The sequence below is a fragment of the Salmo salar genome, chromosome ssa08 (genome assembly GCF_905237065.1).
Source record: "Salmo salar chromosome ssa08, Ssal_v3.1, whole genome shotgun sequence".
NCBI lineage: Eukaryota > Metazoa > Chordata > Actinopteri > Salmoniformes > Salmonidae > Salmo > Salmo salar.
This window is the reverse complement of record NC_059449.1, coordinates 11908172-11922386: the sequence shown is the minus strand read 5'-3', so window position 1 is coordinate 11922386 and position 14215 is coordinate 11908172. Positions and strand designations below refer to the sequence as shown.

Here is a 14215-nt window from a genome sequence, read left to right as displayed (position 1 = left end):
TAGGGTGTAGTCTACACTATAATATACTGTATAGTAGGGTGTAGGTGTAGTCTATACCATATTATACTGTATAGTAGAGTGTAGTCTATACTATATTATACTGTATGGTATGGTGTAGTTTATACTATATTATACTGTATAGTAGAGTGTAGTCTATACTATATTATACTGTATGGTAGGGTGTAGTCTATACTATATTATACTGTATAGTAGGGTGTAGTCAAATACTATATTATACTGTATGGTACAGTGTTGTCTATACTATATTATACTGTGTAGTAGGGTGTAGTCTATATTATACAGTATATATATAGTATAATATATTATACAGTATAATATACTATATTATATGTCGTCTATATTATATCATACTGTATAGTAGGGTGTCATCTATACTATATTATATTGTATAGTAGGGTGTGGGTGTAGTCTATACTATATTATGCTGCATAGTAGGGTGTAGTCTATACTATATTATAGTGTAAAGTAGGTTGTATTCTATACTATATTATACTGTATAGTAGGGAGTAGACTATACCATATAATACTGTATAGTAAGGTGTAGTCTATACTGTATAGTATGGTGTAGTCTATACTATATTATACTGTATAGTAGGGTGTATTCTATACTATATTATACTGTGTAGCAGGGTATAGTCTATACTATATTATACTGTATAGTAGGGAGTAGACTATACCATATAATACTGTATAGTAAGGTGTAGTCTATACTGTATAGTATGGTGTAGTCTGTACTATATTATACTGTATAGTAGGGTGTAGTCTATACTGTATGGTACAGTGTTGTCTATACTATATTATACTTAATAGCAAGGTGCAGTATATACTACTATGTTCTATTTATTTAACCTTTATTTAGGCAGGGAGCCCCATTAAAGCGGCAATCTGCAATTGCTACATCCATTTTGTGACTTTTAAATGAATTATATGTACCCATTGATACTTAAGGAATATAACTTGCAAATGTTATTGTTTGAACTGCATATTGCCCCTTGCAAGAAATACCTTTTTGGGAAGGTACCCTGCAAATCCTTTGATTAAAGATTATCATTTCAATCATTTGATTAAAGATTAGTCGCAACATGTGTTGTCTGCAAAACAGCCATCACAACACTTAGTCTCGCAAAGAACCATAACATACGAAATACACAGAACTACGCTAAAAGGAAAATTCCACCCAAAAATGATATTTTGTTATTTGTTTCATTAGTCCATTGTTGATATAGTCCCAAAATGTTTTTGCCTGTCAGCAATCAAGATATACAACTTTCAAAATACAGCAATACAGCTGGTATGATGCATTTATTATACTTTTGCATCATACTGGCATTACTTCTGTATTTTGAAAGTTGTTGAAATGTTGAAAACTTGATTGCTGACATGAAAAACATATTAGTAGTATATCAACAATGGACTAATGAAACAAATACCAAAAGATAATGTTTGGGTGGCATTTTCCTTTAATACAAAACAAGTTTAGGGTACTGTAGCTGGCGATTGCTTCATATGCAACTAATGTTCCTGCTGTTTACTGTTAAATCTGAACAGATCATCACCGCATTCTTGTCCTCATGTTCATCCGCCTCTAAAATGACATTTAGGGTAGTCATACTGTGAATCTCATAACGGAACTTGGATACCATGTTGTGCCTGTGTACTTGTTTGTACTCAGATATTTACATTTGGCTGGAGAGAGGACATCAGGCCAGGGGATCCTCTCCACACCAGGAAGTTCTGCTTTGACTCCATCTCCCAGAGTTCCCCTGTCACACTGTACGACTGCCATGGCATGAAGGGCAACCAGCACTGGAGCTATAGGAAGGTAACTTTAAACAGAATTAAATAGAACACAATTATATTGTATCTGTATGGTACTTACTTTACTTCTGTTTTGGCTTTATATTCCATGTGGAACGTAAATTATCAATAAATAATCAATAATCAACAGAAAGCCTGGTAACTTACATACCGAATGATTACTGTTATAACACCACATCAAACACCTCATCATTCAAATTACTACCACAGCCACAGGACAGTACACAATATCAAAGTCATCAGATAGAAAAGATGTACACTGCGTTTTTACTGCTGCGTTCCAGGTAGAGGAAAGTAATAGAGGACTTATTTTATCGTAGCACCACTCCTATTTCCTCCACATCGTTTAGGGAGGAGAGATGAATGTTTGCTCAGCGCAAAATCAGAATGTCATTACAGTCCCATCTCTCTTAAGGTTCTGCCTAGAATGACTCAATGAGGTTCAGAGGTGCACAGATGCTAGCGTGAGACCCAGATCTGTTTGCCACCTCCATTACTGTGGCAAGACAACACAGTCGGGTCTTGAACTCAGGCTACACAGATGCAATAGCCGCTTATTAAAGGGCTGAGTTGGGCTTGCACAGTGCACGGTGGCCTTGAGGCTGTGTGAACATTGTAAAATCAGGAAGGCGGACGCATGATACAAGAACAAAATTACTGCCAAGTACCTCTGAGGCGTTCTCCACCTCCTCATCTTTCTCCACAACTTTATCCCTCCCCAGAGAATCCTTTTTCAGTTTGAATCCATCACTGGCTATATTTAAGAGTTTGCAATCACCATAGATAATCTTTTATTGGAAGCCATTTTGTGTTGTCAGTTTTCGACGATTCGTACCTCATTCAATTCTTCTTTCTTTTGCAGCTGAATTTGTTACTTTTCCCTTTCTGTCATGCGAGGGAGGATGAACCCAAAGAATATACATTCAGAAAAGTAATGTAATGGTCTGTTGGAACTCTGGATTTAAAAACTAGTGTGTGTTGAACTCATATTTCTCAGCCTAGTTTAACTCCCAAATTCAGACCCCTCTCTCCATGAAATGAAGTAAACTCAGATTAGAATGGAGGGAGGAAAAACCGTGTTGCAGTCAGATGCTCAGCTCCCCGTCTGTAATCTGTTTGAAGGGAGTGGGAGATGAGAGAGCAGGATTAAACAGCAGCCTGCCTGCCGGAGACAGGCTTACCTGTCTCTACTTTATTTTAATAATTTATCTCAATCCTTCTTTCCCTCCCTTTCTTCTCTCTCTCTGCCTCCTGCTCTCTCTCTCTCTCTCTCTCTCTACCTCGTGCTTTTTCTTTCGCGCTCTGTGTCTCTCGCACGCTCTCTCTCTCTCTCTCTGGGCCAACACATACAGGATAAATTGCTGTACCACCTGGTGAGCAGCGGTTGCATGGACTGCAGTCCCGGTGATAAGAGGATTTTCATGAATATATGCGACCCTGGGTCGGAGACGCAGCAGTGGCTGTTCCAGAGAGTCAACGCCACCGTCCTGGACAAATTCAACAAAGCTGCGGCTGCCAGCTCCTAGGAACCAGGCGCCAACCCCCACAACAAAAAAACAAAAAACAAACGTGTGCATTGTAGCAGCAAGCAGCCAGCCAGTTAGCTAGCGGTCCTGTCTCCCAGACCCCCCAGCTCATCAACGTGGGGGCTACAAAGTGGAAGAGAAGGGGGTGGGGGGGCTACGTTTCTGTTCTGTCTGATGGATCCTCTGCCCGATGGGATCAGATCCAAAATGGAGGATAAAGACTCCTTCCTGGCTGAAAGAGATTCTGGGATTCTGCCTGGTTCTGCCCAATGGGCTGATGGGACATTCAAGGTCGCCTATTCTCAGAGAACCAACCAGACTAAACTAGACCCAAGCTAACCCGCCACACAGGGGCACCTTGCTGGTCGAGGACACAGAAACGTCCAGAACACTGTCCTCTAGGTCCTCTATGGGTCAAAGGTCAAACACAGCAGGTCTAGTAGACTGGATTTGTTTGTATCAGGTTGAAAAAGAAATGTTCCAACTGTCACTCTCTCAAGATCGCATGGTGGATTTGTACTATATCGGAGGCTCATGAAATTATTTGCTCATTTTTGTAAGGCTATTTATTTTCCATTATTATTTTATTTGTATTTATTTTGTATTAATTTATTTTGTCTTTTTTTTAAGAACAATAATTTATTAAGTGTATACTTGAATGGGTTTTTCAGATTTCTGGTCCCCGTGATTGTACGATTTGAAGTTGTGAAGTTCAGCCAATGAAAATTATGTAGTAAACATGAATAAAATGTGAAAAAAATACATGAATTATTACAATTGTATGGCGTGTGTGAGCATTTATATGATGACACATCTCACAATGATATTACATGTAGATAGCAGCCAAGAAGATGCCCATAGACTTATGATTATGCATGTGGGTGCTCATTCAAAAGTGATGATTGTGTGCCCTCTTTTGAAGAGGTTTCATAACTCATCTACATGTGCACTAATGGGACGATTCAGCCTTAGGAAATGTATGCCTTTTTTACACGTTTTGATTTAAGCACTTCTTAGTATGTGCTATTCAGACTTACCCTATGCACGTGCGTAACAAGGTTTGCGGGTGTGGCTCCCAAATGTATACATTTGATAAAATTCCAGAAAACACACCCACTGGGTGGCCAACTAATTTGATCAGGGAGTTGTTCTGTTTGTTCATCTTAATCAATCCCTCTATTCGCCCACACCAGTAGAAATCCACTTTTTCGAGCTGAAAGATGATGGCCAGAGCTTACCCATGGTGTTGCCCAACGATTTAATTCAATAAGTCATCGTTTTAGTCAAAGTATGATATATTTGGGCTTGAAGTGACACATCCAACCTGCCCACTTTGTGCAAATCCATGTGAATGCAGTCTTTTCTTATGATATGACATACAGATTATTTTCAGCCTACGTTTCGTTTCAGTGCTGGGTTTTATTTGAATGTTACCACCCACCAGCATGGCATTGTTTATTAATCAGAAACAGCTGCAATGGTATTCCTCTTCGCCACTGAGATGACAGCCTTTGTTCCACTTGGCCGCCTGAGCCATGGAGCAAATTAAAATAGGAGCAAATGAAATGTTTTTTTGCACCTCCTTTTCTTACTAGAAAATTATCATAATCCATTGGATAATTTGTACATTTTCACCGATTTTTAAAAATAATTCCAGTCTGTATTAAAATATATATATTATAAATGGTATAATTGCGTCATACAAATTGCGTCATACAAAATCATACAAATATAATTGCGTCATACGTTTTACAAACCCACTCCCCCCGTCGCCCCAAGATGAATGATTTTGTCCATTATAAAGTTTTGCTTCAATACACGCTCTACTGCTTTGACTGGTGTAACATTAGCTAGAAACCACAAGTGTCTATCCAGATAATGAAAAGGCACCCGCAAAATGTTCAAGGAATTTATAGTTACATGTAGCCTATCACTTCACTTCCCTTGTGAGAACCAAGAGCACCGTCTGACTTGGCTTTGCTCTACCACATATCAAGAAGCTGATTAAACAGCATGATCATTACACATGTGCACCTTGTGCTGGAGACAAGAAAAGGCCACTCTGAAATGTGCCATTTTTCCACACAACACAATGCCACAGATGTCTCAAGTTTTGAGGGAGCGTGCAATTGGCATGCTGACTGCAGGGATGTCCACCAGAGCTGTTGCCAGAGAATTGAATGTTAATTTCTCCACATAAGCCACCTCCAACGTTGTTTTAGACTATTTGGCAGTACATCCAACTGGCCTCACAGCTGCAGACCACTTGTAATCACGCCAGCCCAAGACCTCCACATCTGTCTTCTTGCCCTGCTGGATCTTCTGGGTGGACCTGGCTCCCAAGTGGATGGGGCTATGCCCTCCGAGACCCACTCATGGCTGCGACCCAGTCATGTGAAATCCATAGGTTAGGGCCTAATGAATTTATTTCAATTGATGGATTTCCTTCTATGAACTGTAACTCAGAAAAATCTTTGAAATTGTTGCATGTTGCGTTTATATTTTTGTTCAATATAGAAAAATATTTCCGGATCTTCATCTTATTCTTCAACTATTTATATGGCGGATTCGTAGCCGCAATTTACGGACAATGTCAAAACTTTGGAGATAACAATAGATGGCAAAGTCAAAGATAGTGCAGTGGTTTCCATCTGTGGCAAAGTTGTCAGTGCCCCATTTGTTGATGTTTATCTCTAGGACAGGATATCACATCGAACTAGTGGAGGAAACTTCCTCTGGGGGTGTCCTTTAAATGCTGTGTACTTTTCATTTGATTTTGATCTGCACAATATTAGAATGTTGCCTTATGGAGAATGCTTTCAGAATGGAGATCAATGAAAGATAGCCATCAAAACATGCATATTTATCTCAGTTTGAGAACCCATGCATAGATTTCAAAACACTGTTGTTTTACCATATGTATGTTTAGGGATGTTTTCATGAATACTAAAGGTTAATTGAAAATAGGGTTTCATTCAATCAGCGTTTTCATACATTCTGAAATTTGCCACATTCTGTTCATCAACCCAAGGTAATGTTGGAAGATTAGTGTAGAAGAATAATAATTGGGAGAATAGTGTACAATAGTATACCCTAGCCTATTGCCCGCACTTGAATGGAATTGTGTGATGATGGTTCAAACTGTTACAAACTTACAGCTTGGTCTGCACTCCATAATGATTTAATCAGCCTACATGTTAATACATTTTTTTACATGAAATATGATCAGCTATTACTAGTGATCCTCAGCAACAACCACACGGACGTGACAGCCTTTACAGACAAAGCAAATGAAGGTAAACAAAACAATGATACATTGGCAGTTAAATATGTGTGATTATTTCTGACAGTCAATGCTGATAGTGACTAATATTTAACATGATAGGAATAGTAAGAAACAGACAAAGTCGTCGGGGCATACAATTATAATATTTGAGAGTGCCGGCAGGTAGCCTAGCGGTTAGAGCATTTGGCCAGCAACCAACCGAATGGTTGGTGGATCGAATCCCCGAGCTGACAAGGTGTTCAAATCTGTCATTCTGCCCCTGAGCAAGGCAGTTAACCTACTGATCCCTGGGTGCCGATGATGTGGATTAAGCCAGCCCCCTGGGCGCCTCTCTGATTCGGAGGAGTTGGGTTAAATGTGGAAGACACATTTCAGTTGTACAACTGAATAGGTATCCTCTTTCCCAAAGGTTTATTTGGCACGACTGTCATTAGGCAAAGCTTTGCCGCGTCATCAAATGCGCCAGGCTGCCGTAGCCTATCCATTTGGCTTGCGTCTCCAAGTGTCATCACTGCAAGTTAGAAGGCCATACAATTACAATTATGCATAAGGTCACAGCATTTTATACTTCACTGTAGGAAAGGGGTGGAAATGCCTGTCATGCTGATATGCTTTTTAAAAATGATATATTAGAAGTCCCCACGCCTCAATCAGTAACTTTACTCCCACTCATCTCCAGTTCTATATTCCAACCCTTGATTTCCCTCAGCCCATCCCACCTATCTCTGCTGGCCACCCTCTTCGGATTTCTACACGCCATATATCTTTCAACTATGCTGTGATGTTTAACATGCAATTTTAATCTATCTAATCTAATAGAATCAACGGATTGCGAGAGTATTAATATATTATCGAGTGACTGACTGAACAGGTCTCTCCAAATCTCCCAGCAAGGGTTCATTTACATTTTTGGGGGTTGCTAAAAATTTGGGGCTCAAAACAAGTGGGGTCTAGCCCCCCCCTGCCCTGAATGACGGGTCACCACTGGACATGACTAATGAGTTAATCTAATTATAATTTTTTTATATGCTTTATAGTTTGCTTCCTATGTAGTACTGTGCATCTCCCATAGTCTGTGTCCTTCCCTATAAGCGTGCTGAATGTTTATCAATTTGTTTACTGTAAAATAGCATTGTATCTGGTCAAACAACTTTTTTTCAAAAAGTTTACTAAGGGTTGGTAACAGGCTGATTAGTCGGCTATTTGAGCCAGTAAAGGGGGCTTTACTATTCTTAGGTAGCGGAATGACTTTTGCTTCCCTCCAGGCCTGAGGGCACACACTTTCTAGTAGGCTTAAATTTAAGATATGGCAAATAGGAGCGGCTGTCGTCGCAAGAAAACCAAGATGCAACGGAGGTTGTGGATTCATTATGAATATTTAATAAAATGAACCACTATAAACAAAACATAAAAGACAGCAAACAGTCCTGTCTTGTCAAAAACAAATGCGACAGAAAACAATCCCCCACAAAACCCAAAGGAAAAACATGCTCCTTATGTGTGACTCCCAATCAACAACAATGAACTTCAGCTGTGCCTGATTGGGAGCCACACACGGCCCAAAACAAAGAAATACAAAAAACCTAGAAAAAGAACATAGAACGCCCACCCAATGTAACACCCTGGCCTAACCAAAATAAAGAACAAAAAACCCCTCTCTATGGCCAGGGCGTTACACCACTGTTATACTCAGTAAATTTCCATCCAAGTTGTCAGACCTCGGTGGTTTGTCATTGTTGATAGACAACAAAACTATTTTCACCTTTTCCACACTTACTTTACAGAATAACCAATTACAATCCTTGTCTTTCATAATTTGGTCAATTATACTTGGATGTGTAGTGTCAGCGTTTGTTGCTGGCATGTCATGCCTATGTTTTCTAATCTTGCCAATGAAAAAAATCATTATAGTAGTTGGCAATAGCAGTCGGTTTTGTGATGAATGAGCCAACTGATTCAATGAATGATGGAGCTGAGTTTGCCTTTTTGTCCAAAATTTCATTTAATGTGCTATCATTCTTTATATCATTTATCTTTGTGTCATAGTATAGTTTCTTCTTATTTTTAATCAGTTTAGTCTATGATTTCTCAATTTGCAGTACGTCTGCCAATCAGTGTTGCTGTCAGACTTAGTAGGTGATGTCAGAGGTCAGCATGTGGGAGAAGTGGGAACGCAGAATGATAGACGAGTTTCCCACTAGTAATGAATTACCAGTTGGCATTCAAGTGTATTTTTACCAGTCGTATGTGGTAAATTCCCAATTCCGAGTTAGTTCAAGGTCAGAGGTTCAAGGTCAGAATACGAGTAAAGAGAAAAATGCATCAAATGGACTTAAATTGGGTCTTAATTCCTTTTTTATGAATCTAATCTATTGAAGGTATTCATAATTGTTTTTAATTCAATCAGTCAGCTTTAGTCATTTGTTCTGTAGTTACCATAATTGGACATGAGAGGTCAGCTGTGTCCATGTATTCACCACTGCATCTTCTCTCTAGTCATTCTACTATTTTGCTCCAAAACTGATATAAAAACATAGGCTATAATTTAGATAATACATAGATTGCTCTTGATACGGAGACCTTGCCAAAAGTAAGAAAGCCATAAGATACTCTGTAAATGAGCAGTTATTCTACAGTCTCTCAAATCATGCCTCACGTCACTATCCCACTTTCTTATGAAACAAGTTTTGCTTCTTTGTAGGAGACTGATGTGGAATGTCAAGAAGTCACCTCAATGCTGTCTGCAACACACATTATGTTCATATAGAGCAGGGGTGGGCAACTCATGGCCTCCCTTTTGTTGAGAGTTAGAATAATAGAATACACAAGGTGTAATTTCAAAATGTGGTTGTGCCTCATTCGTCACTCAACTGTCAACGTTTTTAGATTGGTATGTTAGTCTAGCGGACAGCTATCTAACCTAAAACATGGTGACGGTAAGCTAGGTGACATGTCAGTGAGGTTGGCATTCACAACATGTTCAGTTATGTTACCCCTGGTTGGTTCCGTGCATGATGGAACAATCTGTAATGGTTAGTGCAATCCCTGGGACGTGCCTACCTTAAACCATAACCACAACCCTTACCAAACAATCCCAACCCTGAACTTAACCATTGAAATGTTATCTTCAATGGGGTGACGTAAGCGTTGGGACGTCCCAGGATCCTGGATATCAAAGGACCTATCTGTAATAGCAAAGACTTGCATCTGTGGTAATAGCCTACCGAAATGTGGCAATGTTTATAGTTATGCAAATACGATCTGCTAATCAAACAAGCCTGCGGCTTCCTGGTTTTGATTGCTCCACATCCGTGTGTCCGTCTACCTTTTCAACCTGCGTTCCAATTTCTATAAGATTGCATCGTTCTAGAAATTATAGGCGGTGCCTTACATTCAGTGGTGATTTTAGCATGTGAATCTTGGTGGGGCAAAAAAAAAAAAAGTGGGATGCATGCCAGCAAAGCCACTACCCAACACAACACAAAAGAATACATGAATTGCACTATAACGGTGACAAACTGTTAGGGCCTACATAAAGCTATCCCAACAGCAGAGTCCCAACAGCAGTCCCAACATCTTACCACTGCTACACCTGTCTATCAGCGGAGCCTTGTCTGGCAGCGAAACAGTTCATTCAGCCTCATTTACTGCCTTTTAAAAAAACATAGCTGATATGACTGACTTGCTTAAACTAATGTGGTTTCTACTGACAATTGAGATGTACAAACTATGGCATAAGGGGACGACAAGCGGATAAGAGGCCATCCGTAATTTCGATTAAGACATTAATGAGTGAGCTAGGGCGGACGTAGTCAATATAACTATTTGTTTAGCAACAGAATTCAGAACATGGGCCGTTCTTACAGTGTTCTCCCTGTACACCAAGTCAGAACTGTAGGCTAAATAAAGGGGGAATATAAGCAGTCAATGAAAGCTCTTACAATATTCAATGATTACATTTCTCAAAAACAGGTTATAGACTGCATGTTCACCACCAAGTCAGATCAGTAGGCGAAATTAAGAGAAGAAAATAGATTAAATTATTAAGGTGAGGCACATGGGCTACTAACAGCTTACTACACAACACTTAGTATTACTTTCTTAGCTACAGTATACATATCTTCCTGGCATATTACATAGTTTATTCAGCAGCATACAAGACATTTTTGGACTCACCTTGTTGTGCTGTGCTCACTTGAACAGGAGGGTGGCGTGTCGGTCTTTCGTGGGCAAATTTTGTCATCAAACTTTGTCATCCAAGTCTGGCATTCTCTGGATTTATGGTGCTTTCAAGACAACTGGAAACTCGGAGGGGAAAAAAGGTAGAATCATGATGACGTCAGTGATCTTCAAGTCATAGCTCTAGAAAGAAGCCCGAGTTCCGAATGTACAATTCCGAGTTGGATGAAAGTTCTAAACATATTTTCCCTGTCGTAGCTCATTTTTCCCCGAATTCCCAGTTGTCTTGAACTCACTAAAGTCAGATTTTGCAGTTCCGAGTTAAGTTGTTTTATGCGCGGCACAAATCAAGCTTCATTGACAGCATGGCCAATGTTGAATGTTTATCATTTTAAACTAGGAAAATAGACCCTTAATCTTAGACTTGGGACCACACAGCCACTCCACTGAAAAGCAGGCTAATGATTGCTTTGCAATGCTTGCAGTTAGCAACTGATTCCTTCCAAACCACTCATTGTTGAATTTGCGATTTCCAGCTTGTTGTGTAATGTTTATGTCCAATGGCCGATAAGCACCGATACGTTTTACCTATTTTCTCTTAATTATTTATCTTCTTATGACAAACAGGATTTGCCAGTAGATTGTCTACTTGATTCATGATGATGACTTCTAGCTAAGATTTTGAAAGTATGATGTTGACATGATCAGTCCAATCAAAGATACTGTAGATATGTGATTTGACGTAATTTTATCTGTGGCCAGTGACCTTCAGCCTTCTTGGATGGGCACTTCTAATGTAACTCTGTGGCAGCACCCAAGGAGCTTGAATTTTCTTGCTCTAACCTTAGACTTGGCGGTGACGTAGTGTCCCCATGAGTGACAGAACACTGAGCAAATCACGGAGCAAACCTCCATATTTTCTGCTGGCTTGCCCCACCACCACAGAAAGCACTGAGCCAGGCTGAAACACCTGCATTTTGGAGCTGCCTTAGTAAAGAAAACAAAAAAGAGACCATGTTTGTATGCAGCTTTATTAACTCAATGATATATATATATACTGCTCAAAAAAATAAAGGGAACACTTAAACAACACAATGTAACTCCAAGTCAATCACACTTCTGTGAAATCAAACTGTCCACTTAGGAAGCAACACTGATTGACAATAAATTTCACATGCTGTTGTGCAAATGGAATAGACAACAGGTAGAAATTATAGGCAATAAGCAAGACACCCCCAATAAAGAAGTGGTTCAGCAGGTGGTGACCACAGACCACTTCTCAGTTCCTATGCTTCCTGGCTGATGTTTTGGTCATTTTGGAATGCTGGCGGTGCTTTCACTCTAGTGGTAGCATGAGACAGAGTCTACAACCCACACAAGTGGCTCAGGTAATGCAGCTCATCCAGGATGGCACATCAATGCGAGCTGTGGCAAGAAGGTTTGCTGTGTCTGTCAGCGTAGTGTCCAGAGCATGGAGGTGCTACCAGGAGACAGACCAGTACATCAGGAGACGTGGAGGAGGCCGTAGGAGGGCAACAACCCAGCAGCAGGACCGCTACCTCTGCCTTTGTGCAAGGAGGAGCAGGAGGAGCACTGCCAGAGCCCTGCAAAATGACCTCCAGCAGGCCACAAATGTGCATGTGTCTGCTCAAACGGTCAGAAACAGACTCCATGAGGGTGGTATGAGGGCCCGACGTCCACAGGTGGGGGTTGTGCTTACAGCCCAACACCGTGCAGGACGTTTGGCATTTGTCAGAGAACACCAAGATTGGCAAATTCGCCACTGGCGCCCTGTGCTCTTCACAGATGAAATCAGGTTCACACTGAGCACGTGACAGACGTGACAGAGTCTGGAGACACCGTGGAGAACGTTCTGCTGCCTGCAACATCCTCCAGCATGACCGGTTTGGCGGTGGGTCAGTCATGGTGTGGGGTGGCATTTCTTTGGGGGGCTGCACAGCCCTCCATGTGCTCGCCAGAGGTAGCCTGACTGCCATTAGGTACCGAGATGAGATCCTCAGACCCCTTGTGAGACCATATGCTGGTGCAGTTGGCCCTGGGTTCCTCCTAATGCAAGACCTCATGTGGCTGGAGTGTGTCAGCAGTTCCTGCAAGAGGAAGGCATTGATGCTATGGACTGGCCCGCCCGTTCCCCAGACCTGAATCCAACTGAGCACATCTGGGACATCATGTCTCGCTCCATCCACCAACGCCACGTTGCACCACAGACTGTCCAGGAGTTGGCGGATGCTTTAGTCCAGGTCTGGGAGGAGATCCCTCAGGAGACCATCCGCCACCTCATCAGGAGCATGCCCAGGCGTTGTAGGGAGGTCATACAGGCACGTGGAGGCCACACACACTACTGAGCCTCATTTTGACTTGTTTTAAGGACATTACATCAAACTTGGATCAGCCTGTAGTGTGGTTTTCCACTTTAATTTTGAGTGTGACTCCAAATCCAGACCTCCATAAATTGGATTTCCATTGATTATTTTTGTGTGATTTTGTTGTCAGCACATTCAACTATGTAAAGAAAAAAGTATTTAATAAGATTATTTATTTCATTCAGATCTAGGATGTGTTGTTTAAGTGTTCCCTTTATTTTTTTGAGCAGTGTATATATATTTTTTTTTATATATATTTTTTTACATTGTTTGCAAACTTATATGTGACACGTATGTCAAATAACATGCAAAACAGGAACGCCCCCACAACAACAACAAAAATGTGAAGCTCAAAAGAGCCCCACCTGCCCTGAATGACGGGTCGCCACTGCTTATATTACAACTTTTGCTCGCAGTAGGTGTGACAGACGCTCGAGCGCAGATAATGTTACATGCCGACGAGAGGGATTCAATCAGGAGAGGCGCACGGTTGGCTCAATTTGGGATTCGAACTGGCTTTGGGGTGCCACGAAGGGACGAGGTTAGCTAGCACCTCGTAGATGATCTTATTTTCAAAATGAGGTTAAGAGTTGGATTTATTCTTCGTAGTGCAATAGTTATTGCCACATTCTTAGGGCTTGTGGTGCTTTGGTCTTCCCTTTCGCCGAAAGAGCACGACGAAAATCCCTTTGCTAAACGGGTAAGTTTTCAATTACAACCAGCTTTCTATTGGTCTAACGTTATCATTTTATATGTTTCATGTGTTTTGTTGTAGCTATGCATTCTATAACATTTTTGGCATGTAATTCTGGCTAACGTTACCTAACCATGTTGCTAAAGTCAGCTAGCTAGCAAGCAAGTCTGAGTCGTTGTCATGGAGATTGTTAGCGTTTGGGTCTATTTTAGCTAGCTACTGTAACGTTAAGAGTGTAAAATTGTCATTGGAACTTTGATAGTGTTGCTAACTACCATTTGCTTATACATTTTGGTATCTAACGTTA

The 14215-nt window shown here is 40.8% G+C and overlaps 2 protein-coding genes across 4 annotated transcripts in view; both read left to right on the top strand.

Moving 5' to 3' along the window:
• The window catches only part of LOC106610173 (polypeptide N-acetylgalactosaminyltransferase-like 6), a 237588-nt gene extending 233443 nt beyond the window's left edge, over positions 1-4145 (top strand). For both annotated transcript variants that reach the window (XM_045722723.1, XM_045722724.1), the window contains exons 12-13: positions 1694-1843; positions 3192-4145. In XM_045722723.1, the coding sequence (XP_045578679.1) occupies positions 1694-1843; positions 3192-3365 (324 nt within the window). In that variant the 3' untranslated portion in view covers positions 3366-4145. The remainder of the gene's footprint in view (positions 1-1693; positions 1844-3191) is intronic.
• Positions 4146-13602: 9457 nt separating this feature from the next.
• LOC106610172 (N-acetylgalactosaminyltransferase 7) overlaps positions 13603-14215 on the top strand; it is a 29101-nt gene continuing 28488 nt past the window's right edge. The window contains exon 1 of one of the 2 annotated variants that reach the window (XM_014209363.2): positions 13603-13914. In XM_014209363.2, the coding sequence (XP_014064838.1) occupies positions 13792-13914 (123 nt within the window). In that variant the 5' untranslated portion in view covers positions 13603-13791. The remainder of the gene's footprint in view (positions 13915-14215) is intronic. The other variant, XM_014209362.2, reaches the window with a different exon arrangement.